This window comes from Nannospalax galili, unplaced genomic scaffold, assembly GCF_000622305.1.
Source record: "Nannospalax galili isolate Female #2095 unplaced genomic scaffold, S.galili_v1.0 scaffold279, whole genome shotgun sequence".
NCBI classification, from domain to species: domain Eukaryota; kingdom Metazoa; phylum Chordata; class Mammalia; order Rodentia; family Spalacidae; genus Nannospalax; species Nannospalax galili.
This window is the reverse complement of record NW_008343971.1, coordinates 2820360-2837142: the sequence shown is the minus strand read 5'-3', so window position 1 is coordinate 2837142 and position 16783 is coordinate 2820360. Positions and strand designations below refer to the sequence as shown.

Genomic DNA, 16783 nt, shown 5'->3' with positions numbered 1-16783 from the left:
ATACGTGTACCCATATTGTACAATGCCTGAGGAGGTCAGAAGTGTGTGTTGGATGCCCTAGAACTGGAGCTATGGACAGCTGTTAGCCACCATGTGGGTGCTGGGAATGGAACCCAGCTCCTCTACAAGAGCAGTCAGTGCTCTTGACCACTGAGCCATCTCTCTAGCCCTGTTTTTAGGTGTTTTTTTTTTTTTTTTTGTTTGTTTGTTTGTTTGTTTTTGAGGCGAGGTCTTTCTGTAGGTCCAGCTGGCCTGGAACTCTATGCAGACCAAGCCTACCTGGACCACACATCTCTGCCTCCCAACTGCTAGGATTAAAGGTGTGTGCTACCACTGACCTTGTTTACTTTTTTGTTGTTGTTCAAGGGACCAAACTCAGGGTCTTGGGAACACCAGGGTCAAGATTTTTTTTTAACTTTTTTTTTAAATTTTATGTGTATGCATGTATTGCCTGCATGTAGGTAAGTGCACCCGTGTTGTGCAATAACCACGGAGGACAGAAGAAGCTGTTGGATCCCCTGGAACTGGAGTTTTAGACAGTTGTTAGTTGCCATGTGGGTGCTGGGATTTTCAAATCCAGGTCTTCTGCAAGAACAACCAGTATTCTTAACCGCTGAGCCATCTCTCCAGCCCAAGATTTTTTTTTTTTTTTAAAAAAAAAAAAAAAAAAAAAAAAAAAAAAACAGGGTCTTACTATGTAGCACCACCATACCTGTCCAGATTTTAGTTTTTGATTCAGAAAATGTGATCATTAGGAGCCAAGGATCAACGCTGGGGAGGCTGAGGCAGATTGTAGCCTGGCTATAGTGTGAGATACTAAATCCAACAAAACAAAAATAACAATAACAAGTGATCATCAGACATATATGGCTAGAACCTGGCAAGGTGGTGCATGCCTGTAATTCCTGCACTCAGGAAGGAGACAAGAAGACTGGGGTAAGTTCAAGGTCAAAAGAACAAGTTCCAGGATAGCCAGGGCTTCACACACAAACCCTGCCACAACAAACAAACAGCCAGCCAGCAGCCAGTCAGAAGTATATGGGCAAAAAGAGAGGGGAGTGGTGGCAGAGAAAGGAGAGTTAGCAGGATCCAGAGGGGCTGAGGGACAGACTAGGAGAGGGAAATGCAGTTTAGTTACTACCCCGGGGTCTCTGGACCCAGACATAGGATGAAGTGTCCACCTTTGAGGACAAAGCCTGAGTCCAAGATAGTCTTCTGCTGGGTCCTCCACACATGTGCCAGGTGAAGGAAAGTGGCTGCGTAGAAGCTGTTCACCACTGGGATGACCTTTTGCTGTCGGTTACATTCCCTACAGGACAAACAAGCGGACCTGCTTAGCCACAAACCAAGGCTCACACACCAGTGCCCTCCTGCATGGTCTACCCAGTTCCCTCAGAGAGCTGGCCCAAACTCAGGCAGTCCACCACCATTCCCCAGGAAGCCTCTCATCTGGGTTGGTTGGGGAGGAGGAGACTGGCAGATGGAAATTTTGTCCAGACCCCTAGGTGCTAGCAGGTAACAATGAAGCTGTAGAGAATGAGACAGGGATGAGAAAGGGCCAGGCCCTGCTGGGTGACTCTGATTGGCTTGGTGGCTGGGGACTCACCTAGAGAGACACTCCTCCCTCAAAGCCCGGATGGCGATGCAGGTGATATTCACAGACATCAAACAGAAAGGGAATTGCTGGAATGGAAGAGTAAAGGTCAGTGGCCAGCCCAGTTCTGGTCTCAAGGGGCAATCAAAGCCATAGACAACAGTTGCTTCTCACTTTACACACCAAAAAGCATAGTCTCAATGGTCTAAAGCTGGTGCCTGTTACCCCAAGCTAGTCTAGTTCTCTATCCAATCAATCTCCTCTCTCCCTCTCCCTCTTCCTTCCTCCCCTCTCCCCACAAGGTTTCATGCATCCATGCCAGCCTCAAATTCTCTTTGTAGCAAACGATGACCTTGAACTTCTGATCCTCCTGTCTCCACCTGCACCTGCCAAGTGCTGGAATGACAGGCATGTGCCTCTATGGCCAAGGCCTTGTGTATGCCAGGCAAGAACGCTACCAACTGGCCTATATCCCATCATGTTTGTTGGTTGGTTGATTTATTTTTATGTGTTATGAGTGTTTCACCTGTATGTATGTGTACCATGTGCATCCAGTGTCCACTGAGGCCAGGGCAGTAGATCCCCTGGAACTGGAGTTACTGATGGTTGTTAGCTGCCATGTGGGTGCTAGGAACTGAACCCAGGTCCTCTGCAAGGACTGCCAGTGCTCTTAATCATCTCTCCAGGCTGTTGCCCCCCATTTTTGTTTTGACATAGAGTCTATCTCTGTAGCCCTAGCTGCCTTGGAACTTCCTATGTAGACCAGCCCCAAACTTGTAGTGATTTCCTGGCCATTTTTTGTATTTCCATTTAAAATGTCACTTGCATTCATGCCTCTCTTTGGGGCTTAAGAATTGTTAAGTATCAAAGCAGGGAGACCAGATCATCTCTTGGGACCACTGCTGGCCTCACTCCTGAAGTACATCTGCACCCCTCCCCAGGTGTCTCTGGAATAAGCTGCTGCCAGAGAATTCCCATGTTCAGGGCCCACTGGTAGGAGATGTGGGCACTAGGTTCAATTCTACCACTTCTGAACTCTGCTTTGTGCAGAAACACTGGACCTCTCGGATTCATACATTCCTCTGCTGGGAAAGAAGACTATCAAAAGGACCATCTCTACCCTATATCTCATAAGCCCACCACGCTGACAGAATGAAGTGTTGAATGGAGAGCTGGAAAGCTAAATAATCACTGTCTGTGAGTCAGCACTACTATGAGGCACCTCTTTGGAGACTGGTGTCCGCTTTTCTCAGAGGACTGTGCTGCTTTTCAGGATAACATGGTAAAGCCCTTCCACATCACTGGGATAAAGTGAGACTGGGGTCTCTCAGCATTTGGGGGTTTGCATCACTTCTCTTTTAGTGGAGGCACCAAAAGTGCCTAAAACATTAGCTCTCTTTTGTAAAATAAATTTAATGTGTGTGTGTGTGTGTGTGTGTGTGTGTGTGTGCACGCTTGCATGCAATAGCATATGTGTAGAGGTCAGAGGACAACTTTGTAAGACTTGGTTCTTTCCTTCTACGTTGTGGGTCCTGGGGATTGAACTCAGGTTGTCGGGCTTGGCAGTAAGCACCTTTTCCCACTGAGTCATCTCACTGGCCCTCAGCAATCTTTTCAGCAAGGAGAAAGCAGGAGTGGCTTCTGATTGGACTGTGTCCCCCAACTGTCACTTTGATCTTGTAGATGGCATCTGAAAAACTTTTTATTCACAAGGGCTAGAGGTTAAGTTTCACTGTTTTTTTTTCTTTTTTTTTTGCTGTTATTTGTTTGTTTGTTTTTTGTTTGTTTGTTTGTTTGTTTTGGTGTTTTGAGATAAAGTCTTGCTGTGTAATCCAAGCTGGCCTCAAATGTGGCAGTCCACTTGCCTTAGCCTCCAGACCACGTTTCACATTGAAAACTGGGATTACCAGCTAGGTGTGATGATGTACAACCTGTAATCTCAGCTGTTTGGAAGGCTGAGACAGGAGGATGGCTGGAGGCTAGGAGTCTGGAACTAGCCTTGGAAACATAGTAAGACTAGACCTCAGAAAAACAAAATTAAAACAAAACACACATACATACATACACACACACACACACACACCTCAAAACAAAACCCAACCAAACAACAACAATAAAAAAGGTCATCGGAGGCCAGAAGAGGGCATTGGATCCCCTGGAACTGTAGTTACCGACAAGTGTTAGCCACTATGTGGGTGCTGGGAACCGAACCTAGGTCTTCTGCAAGAGCAGCCAGTGCTCTTAACCGCTGAGCAATCTCTCCAGCTTTTTTTCTTTTCTTTTTTTTGTAAAAGTTGATGGGTAAGTGGGCTGGAGAGATGGCTCAGCAGTTAAGAGCACTGACTGCTCTTGCAGAGGACCAGGATTTAATTCCTAGCACCCACATGGTGGCCACAAACCGTCCTTAACTCCAGTTCCAGGGGAATCCAAAGCCCTCTTCTGACCTCTGCGGCATTGCACAACACGGGTGTACTCACATACATGCAGACAATACACTCATACACATAAAATAAAAACAATAAAATATTTTTTTAAAGTTGATGGATAAAAGTCTGAGGGATATCTGCATAATCTCCAAGTATCTTTCTTTAACGTAGTTATTAATTACAAGGGAAAAATCATAACTATAACAAATGGAGATGCCCAGAGGACAACATCTTAACCAAGTGATGAAAGCCAGCATCACAGAAGTAAGACACACGCAGTATGCGTACCTTGGTGGGAGGGACCTGGAAGAGCATGTCATTTTTGCCCCAAATGCATACTCCCAATATAATTTTGGAAAAACACAGACAAACCCAGATGGAGGAACAGCTGACAAAACAGCTCACTGACTGTCCTCAGATGTGTCAAGGTTGTAGAGGACAAGGAAAAATCTCAGGACCAGATAATTGCTCCTGTAGGCCAGAGGCGGTAAAGGAGACATGGCAGCCAGATGCAGCAGGAGCCGGGTGCTTGACAGAACAAATCCAACGGAATCGGAAGAGAGGTTGCTCAGATGTGGGCGAGTTAATAATTTCTTAGCAGTCCTATGGTTATATAAGATTATTATTGGGGAAGTGGAGTGGATTATATATAGCAGCTCTCTAAATTCCTTTTGCAACTTTTCTGTAAATCTGAAAAAAAAAATTTTTGGAGATAGGGTCTTCTTGTAGCCCCAGCTGGCCTAGAACTCACTATGTAGACCAGGCTTGCCTTGAACTCACAGAGCTCCACCTGCCTCTGCCTCCCAAGTGCTGGGACCAAAGGCATGTACCACCATGCACAGCCCAAACCTAAAATTATTACAAAATAAAAAGTTAAGGTGCATTGGTCAGGATGCAGAAGCAGGAGGGTCAGGGATTCAAGGCTGGTCTCTGCTACAGAGTGAGTTTGAGACCAGCCCCGGCTACTTGAGATCCTGTCTCTCTTCCTTTATAAAAATTATTTTTATTTTTATGTATTTTTAATTAAAATTTTTTATATTATTTTTATTTTATGTGTATGAGTGTATTGCCTGCATGTAGGTAAGTGCACCTGAGTTGTGCAATGCCCTCAGAGGATAGAAGAAGCCGTTAGATCCCCTGGAACTGGAGTTACAGACAGTTGTTAGCTGCTGTGTGGGTGCTGGGATTTGAATCTGGGTCTTCTGCAAGAAGAGTCAGTGTTCTTAACCAATGAGCCATCTCTCCAGCCCCCCCCAATTATTTTTATCTTTTTAAAACCATTTTATATATTATCTTTATTTTATGTGTATGACTATATTGTCTGTATGTGTGTAAGTGCACCTGTGTCATGCAATGCCTACAGAGGTCAGAAGAGAGTGTTGGCTTCCCCTGGAACTGGAGTTACAAATGGCTGTTAGCTATAGTCGGTGCTCTTAACTGTTGAGACATCTCTCTAGCCCTAAAATTATTTTTATTCTATTTTTGTTTATTTGTTTGTTTATTTATTTATTTATTTATTTAGTCTTTTTGAGACAGGGTCTCCCTATAGCCCCAGCTGTCCTGGAACTCACTATGTAGACCAGGCTGGCCTTGAACTCACAGAGCTCTACCTGCCTCTGCCTCCCAAGTTGGAATTAAAGGTGTGCACCACCATGTCCAGCTCATCCTTAAAAAAAAAAAAAAGTTTTATTTTATTTTATTTTATTGGTTGTGAGCCTGAGCCTTTAACAGGTGTGCCAGCTCTCCAGCCCAATATTTTATTTTTTAATTATGTCTGTACATGGGTATGTTCCTGCAGAGGCCAGAGGCACTGGATTCTCTGAAGTTGGAGTTGCAGATGCCATGGGTACTGGGTTATAAGTTTCCTGAACATGGCTGCCAGGAATTGAACTTGGGTCATCTGAAAGAGCAATATGTGCTCTTAACTACTGAGCCATCTCTCCAGCCCCGAGACCCTATCTCAAAAAACAAACAAACACCCCACAAATAATGGGGAGGGTGAGATGGCTCAGCAGGTAAAGGAATCTTGCCGTCAAGCCTGACAACCAGAGTTTTATTTCCAAGACCCACATGGTGGAAGATGAGAACCAACTCCCACAAATTGTCCTCTGATCTCACATATGTGCACACAAATTCCCCTCCCACCACACATAATAAATGATGTGAAAAAAAAAAAACCTGAAAAAACAAATAATGAAAAAAAGTGCATTGGTCAAAGGCAAACCTGCCCTGTCCTTCATTCTAACGCTCAGCTTTCCTGCCCCTTGTGATCGTTCATCTTTTTTTTTCTTTTTTACAATTTATTCATTCTTTCACAGTTTCACACAATGTACTTTGATCATACTTCCCCTTCCCCCCACTAACCCTTCTAATCCCTCTTCCCCCTCACTGAGCCCCTTTTCTTTCCAACAAGCCCCCCTCTTACTTCTATGTCTTTTCTTGCATCCTACTGTGTTTAGTTGGGGTTACCTGAATGAGCATGGGCAAGGGGTGTGATGGTTATTCTTGTCAACTTGACAGGATCTAGAGTCAAGGAGCCCCTGAGCATGTCTTCAAGGACTATCTAGACTAGGTTAGCTGAGAAGGAGACCCACCCTAAATGCTGTGGCAACATTCTATGTCCTAGGTCCTGGACTGGGTAAAAAGGAGCAAGTGAGCTGAGCTCACTTGGAGCTCACTGCTTTTGACTTTGACTCTGATGCAATGGGGACAGGTGCCTTGAGCTCCTGCTTTCATGACTTTCCTGCCAGGATGGAGGTACTCTAAAACTGTGAGCCAACCTTCATCCTTAAGTTATATTTGTCAGACATTTTGTCACAGCAATGAGGAAGTAACTAATATACTCTCATTCATTAATTTTTTGTTTTGTTTTGTTTGTTTTTGAGACAGGGTCTCCCTGTAGCCCCAGCTGGCCTGGAACTCACTATGTAGACCAGGCTGGCCTGGAACTCAGAGATCTGCCTGCCTCTGCCTCCTAAGTGCTGGGACTAAAGGCGTGCGCCACCACGCCCAGACTTATTTAATTCTTAATATACCGAGGGCAATCTCATTTTGTTCTCTTTAGTTGGTTGTTTCATCTTTTTTCTTTTTTTTTTTTTGAGATGGTCTCACTGTATAGCCCTGGCTGGCCTTAGACTCTCTATATAGAGCAGGCTGTCCTCAAACTCACAGAGATCCATCTGTATCTACTTCCTGAGTGTTGGAATTAAAGGCATGTACCACCAAGCCCAGCTTTTTGTGTTTTCTTTTTGCTGAGGCTGACCTTGAACCTCATGATCTTTCTGCTTCTATCTCCAGATCAATGCATGATTCCATCCAGCTTCACTTTATTTGTTCCTTTCCACGTTGTTACTATAAACCCCTCCCTCACACTTCTAGGTCATGATTAGTTTCCTACACTCCAAACCCAATAATGCTCGATGTAGCCCTTGGTCTGTCCCTATCTTTCACCTTTCCCCGATTTTCAAAATTGTGCCACTGTGTTCCTGGCACAATGGCAACATTCAATGTGTGCTGCTCTTGACATGATAGTAAGTTTCCATTACTAGCAAATGTTCTTATGATTAAATATTCACTCTATTTGAGGATCTGGCATTCTGCTGAGGACATAATTTCTGGGCAGTGCCATGAAGTGCCAATGGCCTTTTCTCTCATAGCTCTCCTATCCCTGGGCCTGGAATGGATGTGTGTCTGGGTGGGGTGGGTAGGGAACGGAGGGTGGTACCTACTTTCCTTTTTTTTTTTAATTTTATGTGTATGTATATATTGCCTGCATGTAGGTAAGTGCACCTGTGTTGTGCAATGCCCACGGAGGACAGAAGAGGCTGTCAGATCCCCTGGGTCTGAAGTTACAGTTGTTAGCTGCCATGTGGGTGCTGGGATTCGAACCTGGGTCTTCTGCAAGAACAGCCAGTGTTCTTAACCACTGAGCCATCTCTCCAGCCCTGTGGTACCTACTTTCAAACGATTCTCCCCACCATCTCCTATAAGCCTCTAACTTAAAAAAATATATATTTTATTTATTATTTTTATTTTATGTGTACCAGTGTATTGCCTGCATGTGTGTGAGTGTACCATGTCATACAATGCCGCGGAGGTTAGAAGAGGGCTTCAGATTCCCCTGGAACTGGAGTTAAGGATGGTTCAGAGCCACCATGTGGGTGCTGGGAATTAAACCTGGGTCCTCTGCAAGAGCAGTCAGTGCTCTTAACAGCTGAGCCATCTCTCCAGCCCCAAGCCTCTAATTTTTTAATGACAGTCTCAGGTATCCATAGCTGGTTTCCAATTTATTATGTACCTGAGGATGACCTTGAACTTGTAATCCTCCTGCCTCTACCTCCTGGGTACTGGGATTACAGAGGTGCACCACCATGACCAGTTTTATGTAGTGCTAGGGATGGAACATAGGCTTGTGTATAGTAGTGTAATAGGGCCCTTCTTGACCATAGCTATGCCATGTTTAAGTTCAGGCTGACTCTAGTCTCTGAAATTATCAGGCAGTTGGCCCAGGGTATGGGAACACATGTTATCTAGACTCCAGTTGTCTCGGGAACAGGTCAGAGTGGCTCAGAGTGCACCTGCTAACTGCAGATTTATGGCTTCTGTAGGTTATGCTTGGCTTGCTTCTGCAAAATAGTAACTGTTGCTTAATAGAACAGAAAATGTTTAGGGGGCTCTCCACCTGTAAGCTTGGGAACTTAAACTTTTCACCCCTGGCTATGGTTTCTCTGTATAAAAGCTTACCCTAGAGATGGCTCAGGGCTACACATTTGGGTTCTGACACCCTTGTGTAGTAGCTGCCAGTAACGACTTTCATTCAGCAAAAACCTGTCTAGTGGTCTTCTCTGGTGAAGCACCCCACAACAGCAGGCAAACACTCTACCAACTGAGTCATATCTCCAGCCCCCCCTTTTTTTTGTCTTTTTGAGACAGGGTCTCCTTGTAGCCCCAGCTGTCCTGGAACTCACTATGTAGACCAGGCTGGCCTCAGACTCACAAAGATGCGCCTGCCTCTGCCTCCCAAGTGCTGGGATCAAAGGCGTGCACCACCATGCCTGGCCATCAGTCCCTAATTTTTTTAAGATTTATTTTTGTTCTTATTTATGTGTACATGTAGATACTCGTGGAGTCCAGAGAGAGTGTCTTTTTCCCTTGGAGCTGGAGTTATAGGCACTTGTGAACCACCCAATGTGGGTACCAGGAACTGAGCCTGGGTCCTCTGGAAGAGCAGTATTTGTTCTTAACCACTACTGAGCTACATCATCACCAGTCCCCAGATTTTATGGGGGGTTTTTTTGAGACAGAGTCTCATGCATCCCAGGCTGGCCCAAACTTCCTTTGTAGCCAAAGATGACCTTGAACTTATAGGCATGTATTATCAAGCCTAGTTTTAATGTGGCATACTTTGTGTATTGGTAAATTGTCATGTGATGTTTGCACTTGCTGAGAGCTGTTTCTGAGAATAAGAGATGGGCCCCCTTGTCTGAAATTCAAGCATGTTTATCTCAAGTGTCCACTGAGACTCCTTGTTCTGAAGCAGGCTGTCCCCTTAACCCTGTCCTACAGGGACAGCAAGGAAACAGCAAACAGCTAGGGGGATTAAAAACTGTACCCTGGAGAAAGCTAGAAGGTAAAGCATGTCCAACAGTGGCTACTATTGTTTGTCCCATGGCATCAAAACACCTGCAGTGGGAACGAGAAGCCAGAAGCTCATCTATGGAGAGAAAGCTCAGTGAGGAACTCTGCACAGCTGTCTCCGCAGAGCAGTGCCCGTTGTTTCTGCCGGATGCTGTAAGCGTTTGATGTGATGATGATCTCTAGCTACTGCTTGCTATTTGTTCTTTTACTTTTGCTTGCTACATGTCTAACTCATCCATTCAAACCCAAAAGACTTCTAGCCACTCCCCAGAAAGAACAGGATCAAACCCAGGCCTTTGTGTATGCAAGATAAGCACGCTACCAACTGAGCTTCTCACCCCAAGTCTCTAACTTTGACTTTCATATTATCAGATGATATATCCCACTTGCAACTTTTCTGAACAGTTGCAATTATATGGAAAATAACTACTTGCCACATATGGTGGCTCACATCTGTAACTCTAGCACTCAGGATACTGAGGTAGGAAGAGAACTGTGGTTTTGTGGGGGGTTTTTTTTGGTTGTTTTTTTTCTTTTTTTTTTTTTTTTTTTTTTTTTTTGTCTTTTTGAGACAGGGTCTCCCTGTAGCTCCAGGTGACCTGGAACTCGCTATGTAGACCAGGCTGGCCTTGAACTCACAGAGAGCCTCCTGCCTCTGCCTGCCAAGTGCTGGGATTAAAGGCATGTGCCACCACACCCATCTAGATCACTATGTGTTTTAAGGCCAATCTGGGCTACACAATGACTTCCATGGCATCCTGGGCAACAGAGATACCGTCTCAAAAATTCAAAACAAGCAAACAAAGAACAAAGGAAAGGCAAAAACAAAGGTTGTAGAGATGGCTCATCAGTTAAGAGCACTGGCTGCTCTCACAAGACTCAAATTTGGTTCCCAACACTCACATGGAACTTACAACTGACTGTAGCTCCAGTTCCAGTTCCCTTTTCTGGCTTCTGTGGGCACTCCACACAGGTGGTGCACTTACATACATGTAGGCAAAAAACACATACATATAAAATAAAAATAAATCTTTAACAAAAGGAAGACAAACCTTGTTAAACAAATGCCCCCCTCCAAAACAAAAACAAAAACAAAAATCCCAATTCTAAACATCTTAACCCATTAGTACTCTTTTTGGCTTCCCTTTGCAACAAAATTCTTTGAAAAAGTAGCGTGTATTTACTGTCGCCAATTTATCCTTCCATTCCACTCCCTCTTTTTTATAAAAACTTATTTTTTATATTTTATGTGTATGAGTGTTTTGCCTGTATGTGTGTAAGAGCACCTGTGTCATGCAATGCCCATGGAGGACAGAAGAGGGAACTGTAGTTACAGGTGGTTGTTAGCTACCACATGAGTACAGGGACTCGAACCTGGGTTCTCTCCAAGAGCAGCCAGTGCTCTTAACCACTGAGCCATTTCTCCAGCCCCTCCACTCCCTCTTAAGCTCAACCAAAGTCAAGGCTTTTTGTCTCTAACTTCTATGAACAATGTTCCCATTACTCCCAGTGACAGCTCAGTTGTCCTCAGGTTTTACCCTCTCTCACCACTCAGCATTATCTGACACTGAGGTCAAGGCCAGTGGCTTCTGGAGTGCTGCTGTCTTGGGTTCCTATTACTTCCCGCCCCCTCATTTCCTGCTCATGCAATGCTGGAGTGGCTCAGTGGACACTCCCATCCCAGGCGATCTCACTCCACCATCATGACTAAAGCACGATCTATCCACATCACTTGAGTTCTCAGAATCACTTGGAAGGCTTCCCACAGCACAGGTTTCTGGGACTACAGAGGGGCAGGGAGAGGATCCTGGAATGGGTATTCTCTCCTGTCCCTCCCCTTCCTCTTCTCCCCATTCCTTTCTCCCTCTCTTTTTCCTTCTTGCCTCCCTTCCCCTGGCCTCTTTTTCTCTCCTTACAGCTATATAGCCCAGACTGGCCTTGAACTTGCCATGTGACCCAAGCTAGTGTGCAACTCACTACAGGTATTTCATTCCATTTCGCTTTATTATTTTTTTTTTATTTAATCTTATGGTAGTTCTTGGGATGGAACCTAGTACCCTGTGTCTTCTAGGCAAGTGCTCTGTCAGTGAGCTACATTTTCAGCTCCTGGAACTCACTATGTGAGGCCTTGAACTCCAGCCTCCTGAGTGCTGAGATGTGTCATCATGCCCAATGCCGAATGCATTTCTAACAAGTTCCTAAGTGATTTTGATGCTGCCAGCCTGGGGACAGCCATAGACCAGCCACTGATTTATGTGGTGACAACTCTCTGGTTTTAGACTTGATCTTGAAACTTTCTCCCTGATTCCATATTCATATACCCAATTGTTTGCCAACATCTCTACTTGCAAGTATGCAAAAGCTGAGTTGGTGGCTCATACCTATAAATCCCAGTTTTTGGAAGGCCACTGCAAGGGCTGCTGCAAATCAAGGCCAGCCTGGGCTACTGAGTGAAACTCTGTCTCAAAACAAAAACAAGGGCTGGAAAGATGACATAGCCAGTAACAGGCCTGTCACACAAGTGTGAGGACTGGAGTTCAGATTCCCTAAATTCATGTGAAGGCTGTGTGGGTATAGTGACCTGCCTGTGATCCATGTGCAGGAAGCATAGAAACGGAACCCCTAGGACAAGATGGCCATCCAGACTAGCTGAAATAGCAGCTCTGGGCTCAGTGAGAGACCCAGCCTCAACATACACGGTGGACAGTGATCAAGGCAGGCACCTCATGTCAATCTTGAACCTCCACACACGTACACACACCCACATGCACCTGCATATACACCGGCATGATGTATATACACATGCACACACACACATGAACACACAAAGACACCTATCACATGTGCATACATAAGCAAAGAAACGCCAAACAAATAGACAGCAAAATTGAAAACCCCTCTCAAATTTGCTTTTTTTCTTTAAAGATTTTTTAATTTAAAAATATTTTTGATTGATTTATTTTATGTGTATGAGTGTTTTTTCTGTATGAAAGTAAGTGCACCCGTGAATGCAATGCCTCTGGAGGCCAGAGGGTGTTGGGTCACCTGAAAGTGGAGATACTATACTTGTTAGCTGCCATGTGGGTGCTGGGAACCAAACCCAGGTCCTCTGGAAGAGCAGCCAGTGCTCTTAACCACTGAGCCATCTCTCCAGCCTCTCTAAAAACTATTATTACCCTAGCAGCTGCTAAGCTCTCTGTAAATGGCTTATGGTATTTTGCTGCTCAAAGCACTGCAGTTGCTTCTGATGCAACTCAGAAAAACTTAGTCCTTCATATGGCTTATAGGCCTGCCATCTGGCCCGTTTCCTCTGTGACCCCTTCTCGTCTCCTCAGCCTAGTCATGCTCACTCCCAGCAGGCTCCCTTTCTTGTGACTTTTGCTTCAGTTGCTCCCTCCGCCTGGAATGCTCACCCAAGGCATCAGCTTGACTAACATCCACTTCCTTCCAGGCTCCATTTACCTCTCATGAGAGCTACCCTGAATCCTCCATAAAACACTGCACCCCACCTGCCCTTTCCCTTCAGTACTTCTAACATTCTGTAATTCATTTAGCTTATTATCCTGTCACCTCTGCTGGAAGGATCCTGGTCTATTTGTTCCCTAATATATCCCAAGCATCATGAAAAATGACAGAAGAAATGTCTGTTCACTGAATGGATGAATTTGTCCTGTGAATTTGGGATGGACAAACGGAAAGAAGCAGGTTTCTGTTTTCTTTTAGGAGGAAGATTATCTTTCTCTACATGGGAAAGCCACCACACCTATCTCCAAAGGGCAGGGAGTACTGAGGACTAGCAGAGATACTGCTGGCCTGACAGTAAGTCCACGAGTCTCACAAATGCTAACTCTCCCTTTTCAGGGTCTAGGCAAACTACCAACACCACAAGGAATTCCTGAGGGGGAACAGAGGCAGAAGCAGCAAGCCATCATGTGCCTAGTGTTTCTGTCCATGGTCCCACTGAATATCTCCAGTGAGCTGGTTGACAGCTGTGATGGTCAGTATTAGTGCCAATTTGACAGGATCTGGCATCCCCTGGAGATGGGCCTCTGGGAATGCCTATAAGAGTGGAAAATTATCTTGATTACATTAACTGATGTGAGAAGACCCCTCATTTTATTTTATTTTTTGAGACAGGGTCTCACTTTGTAGTCTGGAAATCACTATGTAGAACAGGCTGGCCTTAAAGTCATAGAGATCCATCCATCTGCCTCTGCCTCCTGAAGGCTGGGATTAAAGTGTGTACCACTAGCTCACTAATAGGCCCATCCTTTATAAAACATATATTTTTATTACTACATTTATTTTAGTGTGTGTGTGTGTGTGTGTGTGTGTGTGTGTGTGTGAGTGTATCATGTGACACAGTGCTCCTGTGGAAGTCAGAGGACAAGCTGTGGGAGTCAGTTCTCTTCTTCTACAATGTGGGTCCCAGGGATGGAACTCAGGTCATTAGGCTTGTTGTCAGGCACTTTTATGCACTGAGTCATCCCGATGGTCCTAATGAAGACCTGTCTTAATTGTGCGAGGAACCATTCCCTGGGCAGGGTATCCTGGACAGTAGACAGTGGAACAAGCTGAGGACTACTATGCCGCACATGTAGCTCTGTTTCTTGACTGTGGGTGCCATGTGACTAGGGGCCTCCTCGGATCCTGTGGCTATGACTTCCTTGCAGTAATGGACCACAAACTGTGAGCCAGTTTCTACAGCCTTTCCTATGTGTTTTTTGTCAGAGTATTTTATAATGGTAACAGGAAACAAAAACTAAAATAAGTCTCCCTGATTTCCATTCTGCAGATGAGGAAATCCAGGCTGTGAGCCACCGAGGGCCTTGCTGGAGACCCACATGTGGTAGAGCTCAAATTCCAAGGCAGGTCAAGCTGACAGGGAAGCCCATGTCTGGTTTGCTTCCACCATCCTGACACTGAACAGTACAGCCCTCTTGACTGCTCAGGTCCTCACTCCACAGGAACACTACCTGGATATGATGATGAGACAGGCGGAAGATCTCCTGGGCCATCAGTAAGGTCTTGGAGTCCATCACCAGGTACAGCAGATGCAAGAGGGCAAGGAAGCCCGCCCCCCTCAGATCTGTGGCTGGATTTGCTCCTATGACAGAAACCAGAGGCAAAGGTGGTATGACAGGGAGCCAGGCGGAGGAAGTCTGCTCCCTGGAGCTTCCAGGCCTTGCTTGGAAAGCTGCCTGACAACTTTCTGGCCTCTACTGGGCTAGAGGAGATAAGCACAGGTCCATTTGGTGCCACAAACCCCTGATGTGCTCTTTGGGGGCCAAACAGGCCCATTTTTCAGCACCCCGGGGGCTGCAGTTCTCTTGTAGTCATTTCTCCACAACTACCAGTGTAATCTTTACAAAGAAAGGGACTGAGGATATAGTGCATTTGGTAGAGTGTTTGCTAGGCATGCCTGGGCAATGGGTTTTATCCCCAGCGTAGTATAAACTGGGCATGGTGGTGTATACCTGTCATTCTAGCACTTGGGAGGTAGAGGAAGGAGGATTAGAAGTTCAGGGTCATCCTCTGCTATATAATGAGTCTGAGGCCAGCCTGAGCTACCCAAGACCCTGTCTCAGGAAAAAAAAACCAAGAAAAAGAAAAAAAGGAGAGAGAGACTTAAGCTGACATAAGCTTGCCCTGTCATGCCCTGTATCTTCCACCAAGCTATGATACAGTAAGAAAGCCCTCAAAAGATGCTAAGCAGATGCAAGACTCATGCTCTTAGACTTCCCAACCATCAGAATCATGAGCCAAATAAACTTCTACTTTCTACAAATTACCCAGTCTCAGGTATTTTATGATAGCAACAGAAAACAGACTAATACAGAACAGATTTTTTTTAAAAAGCCCTAGGAAAGCTGTCTCTCTCTAGGCAAAGGACCAGAAAAAGGGCAGCCTAATAAGACAGATCCAATTTAGACAATATTTAACCTATTCCAGCCAAATACCAGAGAAACATGGGCCCCACTCCCACTCCTCAGCAAAGGCCCAGTGGGGGTCTAGGCCTCCTCTCTTTCCAGTCCTTGATTGCATCAGGGTATCATCAAAGAAAGTCAAGTAAGGAGCTGGGCCTTTATCCTTTCCTTTGTCCTCCCTGCAATGTCAGTGGAGGCCACAGGGGACAATAATGAAGTCTCACTGCCACTCCCAGTCAGTGGTGTTAGCACAGGCTGAAAGCAAAATCTGGGCTTTCACCAGTGAGGTGGCATCCCTCCTTATTCCACTGGTACAGCATGAGAGGAGCTGTGCTAGAATGGAAGAGATAAAGAAGACCCTGAGTGTCACAACATGATCCAGGTTATGACTGAAAACATGTATTGTACCAAGAACTAGGATATTCTCAATCTGAATGAGAAAAGACAATCAACAAACATCAATACTGAGATACTATGTATGCTGTAAACATCTGACAAAGACTACAGCAGCTCTGACAGGCAGAATAATATCCTACTTCTAAAGATGTCCACACTCTATACCCCAAAACCTATGAAGACATTACATGGCAAAGGCGACTGAGATGCAGGTGAAACTAACATTGCTAATCAGCAGAAAGGGAGGTTATACTGGATTATATGGGTGGGCCAATATACTAAGAAGGGTTCGTGAAAGCAGAAAGAGGTGGAAACACTAGCTGGAGAAAGATGTGAGGATGAATCAGGGTCAGGGATGCTGTCTGGTTGTAAGATGGAGGGCTGCAGGAAACGTCTGGAAGCTAGAAAAGGTAAGGAAATTGATCTACACTGCTGACACCCTGATCTTCCCATTGAGTCCTGAACCACAGAAATAGAAGATAATCAGTGAATTTGCATTTTTGTTGTTTTTTTTTAAGGTGATAATTTGCATTGTTTTCAGCTACTACATTTGTGAAAAACATTTATTTTGAGACAAGGTCTCATGTAGCCCAGGCTGGCCTCCAACTTACCCCAGAGATGAGGGTGACTTTGAATGTTTAATCCTCTGCCTCTACATCACACACTTCACAGGTGTGTGAATCCAAGCCCAGTTGTATGCAGTTTTGGGGATCAAACAGGGCTTTTTGCATGCTAGCTGAGCAGTGTAACAACTGAACTCCATTCCTAGCCCCAAACTGTGCAAATCTGTTACAAAAATAAAA

The 16783-nt window shown here is 45.1% G+C and overlaps 1 protein-coding gene across 6 annotated transcripts in view; it reads right to left on the bottom strand.

Annotated features, from left to right (window-relative positions):
• Nucleotides 1-16783, bottom strand: part of Elmod3 (ELMO domain containing 3) — a 42041-nt gene that overhangs the window by 1934 nt on the left and 23324 nt on the right. For 5 of the 6 annotated variants that reach the window (XM_029566994.1, XM_017799903.2, XM_008840256.3 and 2 more), the window contains 3 exons: nt 14634-14764; nt 1607-1683; nt 1182-1309 (listed from right to left, as the gene is read on the bottom strand). In XM_029566994.1, the coding sequence (XP_029422854.1) occupies nt 1182-1309; nt 1607-1683; nt 14634-14764 (336 nt within the window). Of the gene's footprint in view, nt 1-1141; nt 1310-1606; nt 1684-14633; nt 14765-16783 lie in introns of all 6 variants that reach the window. The other variant, XM_029566993.1, reaches the window with a different exon arrangement.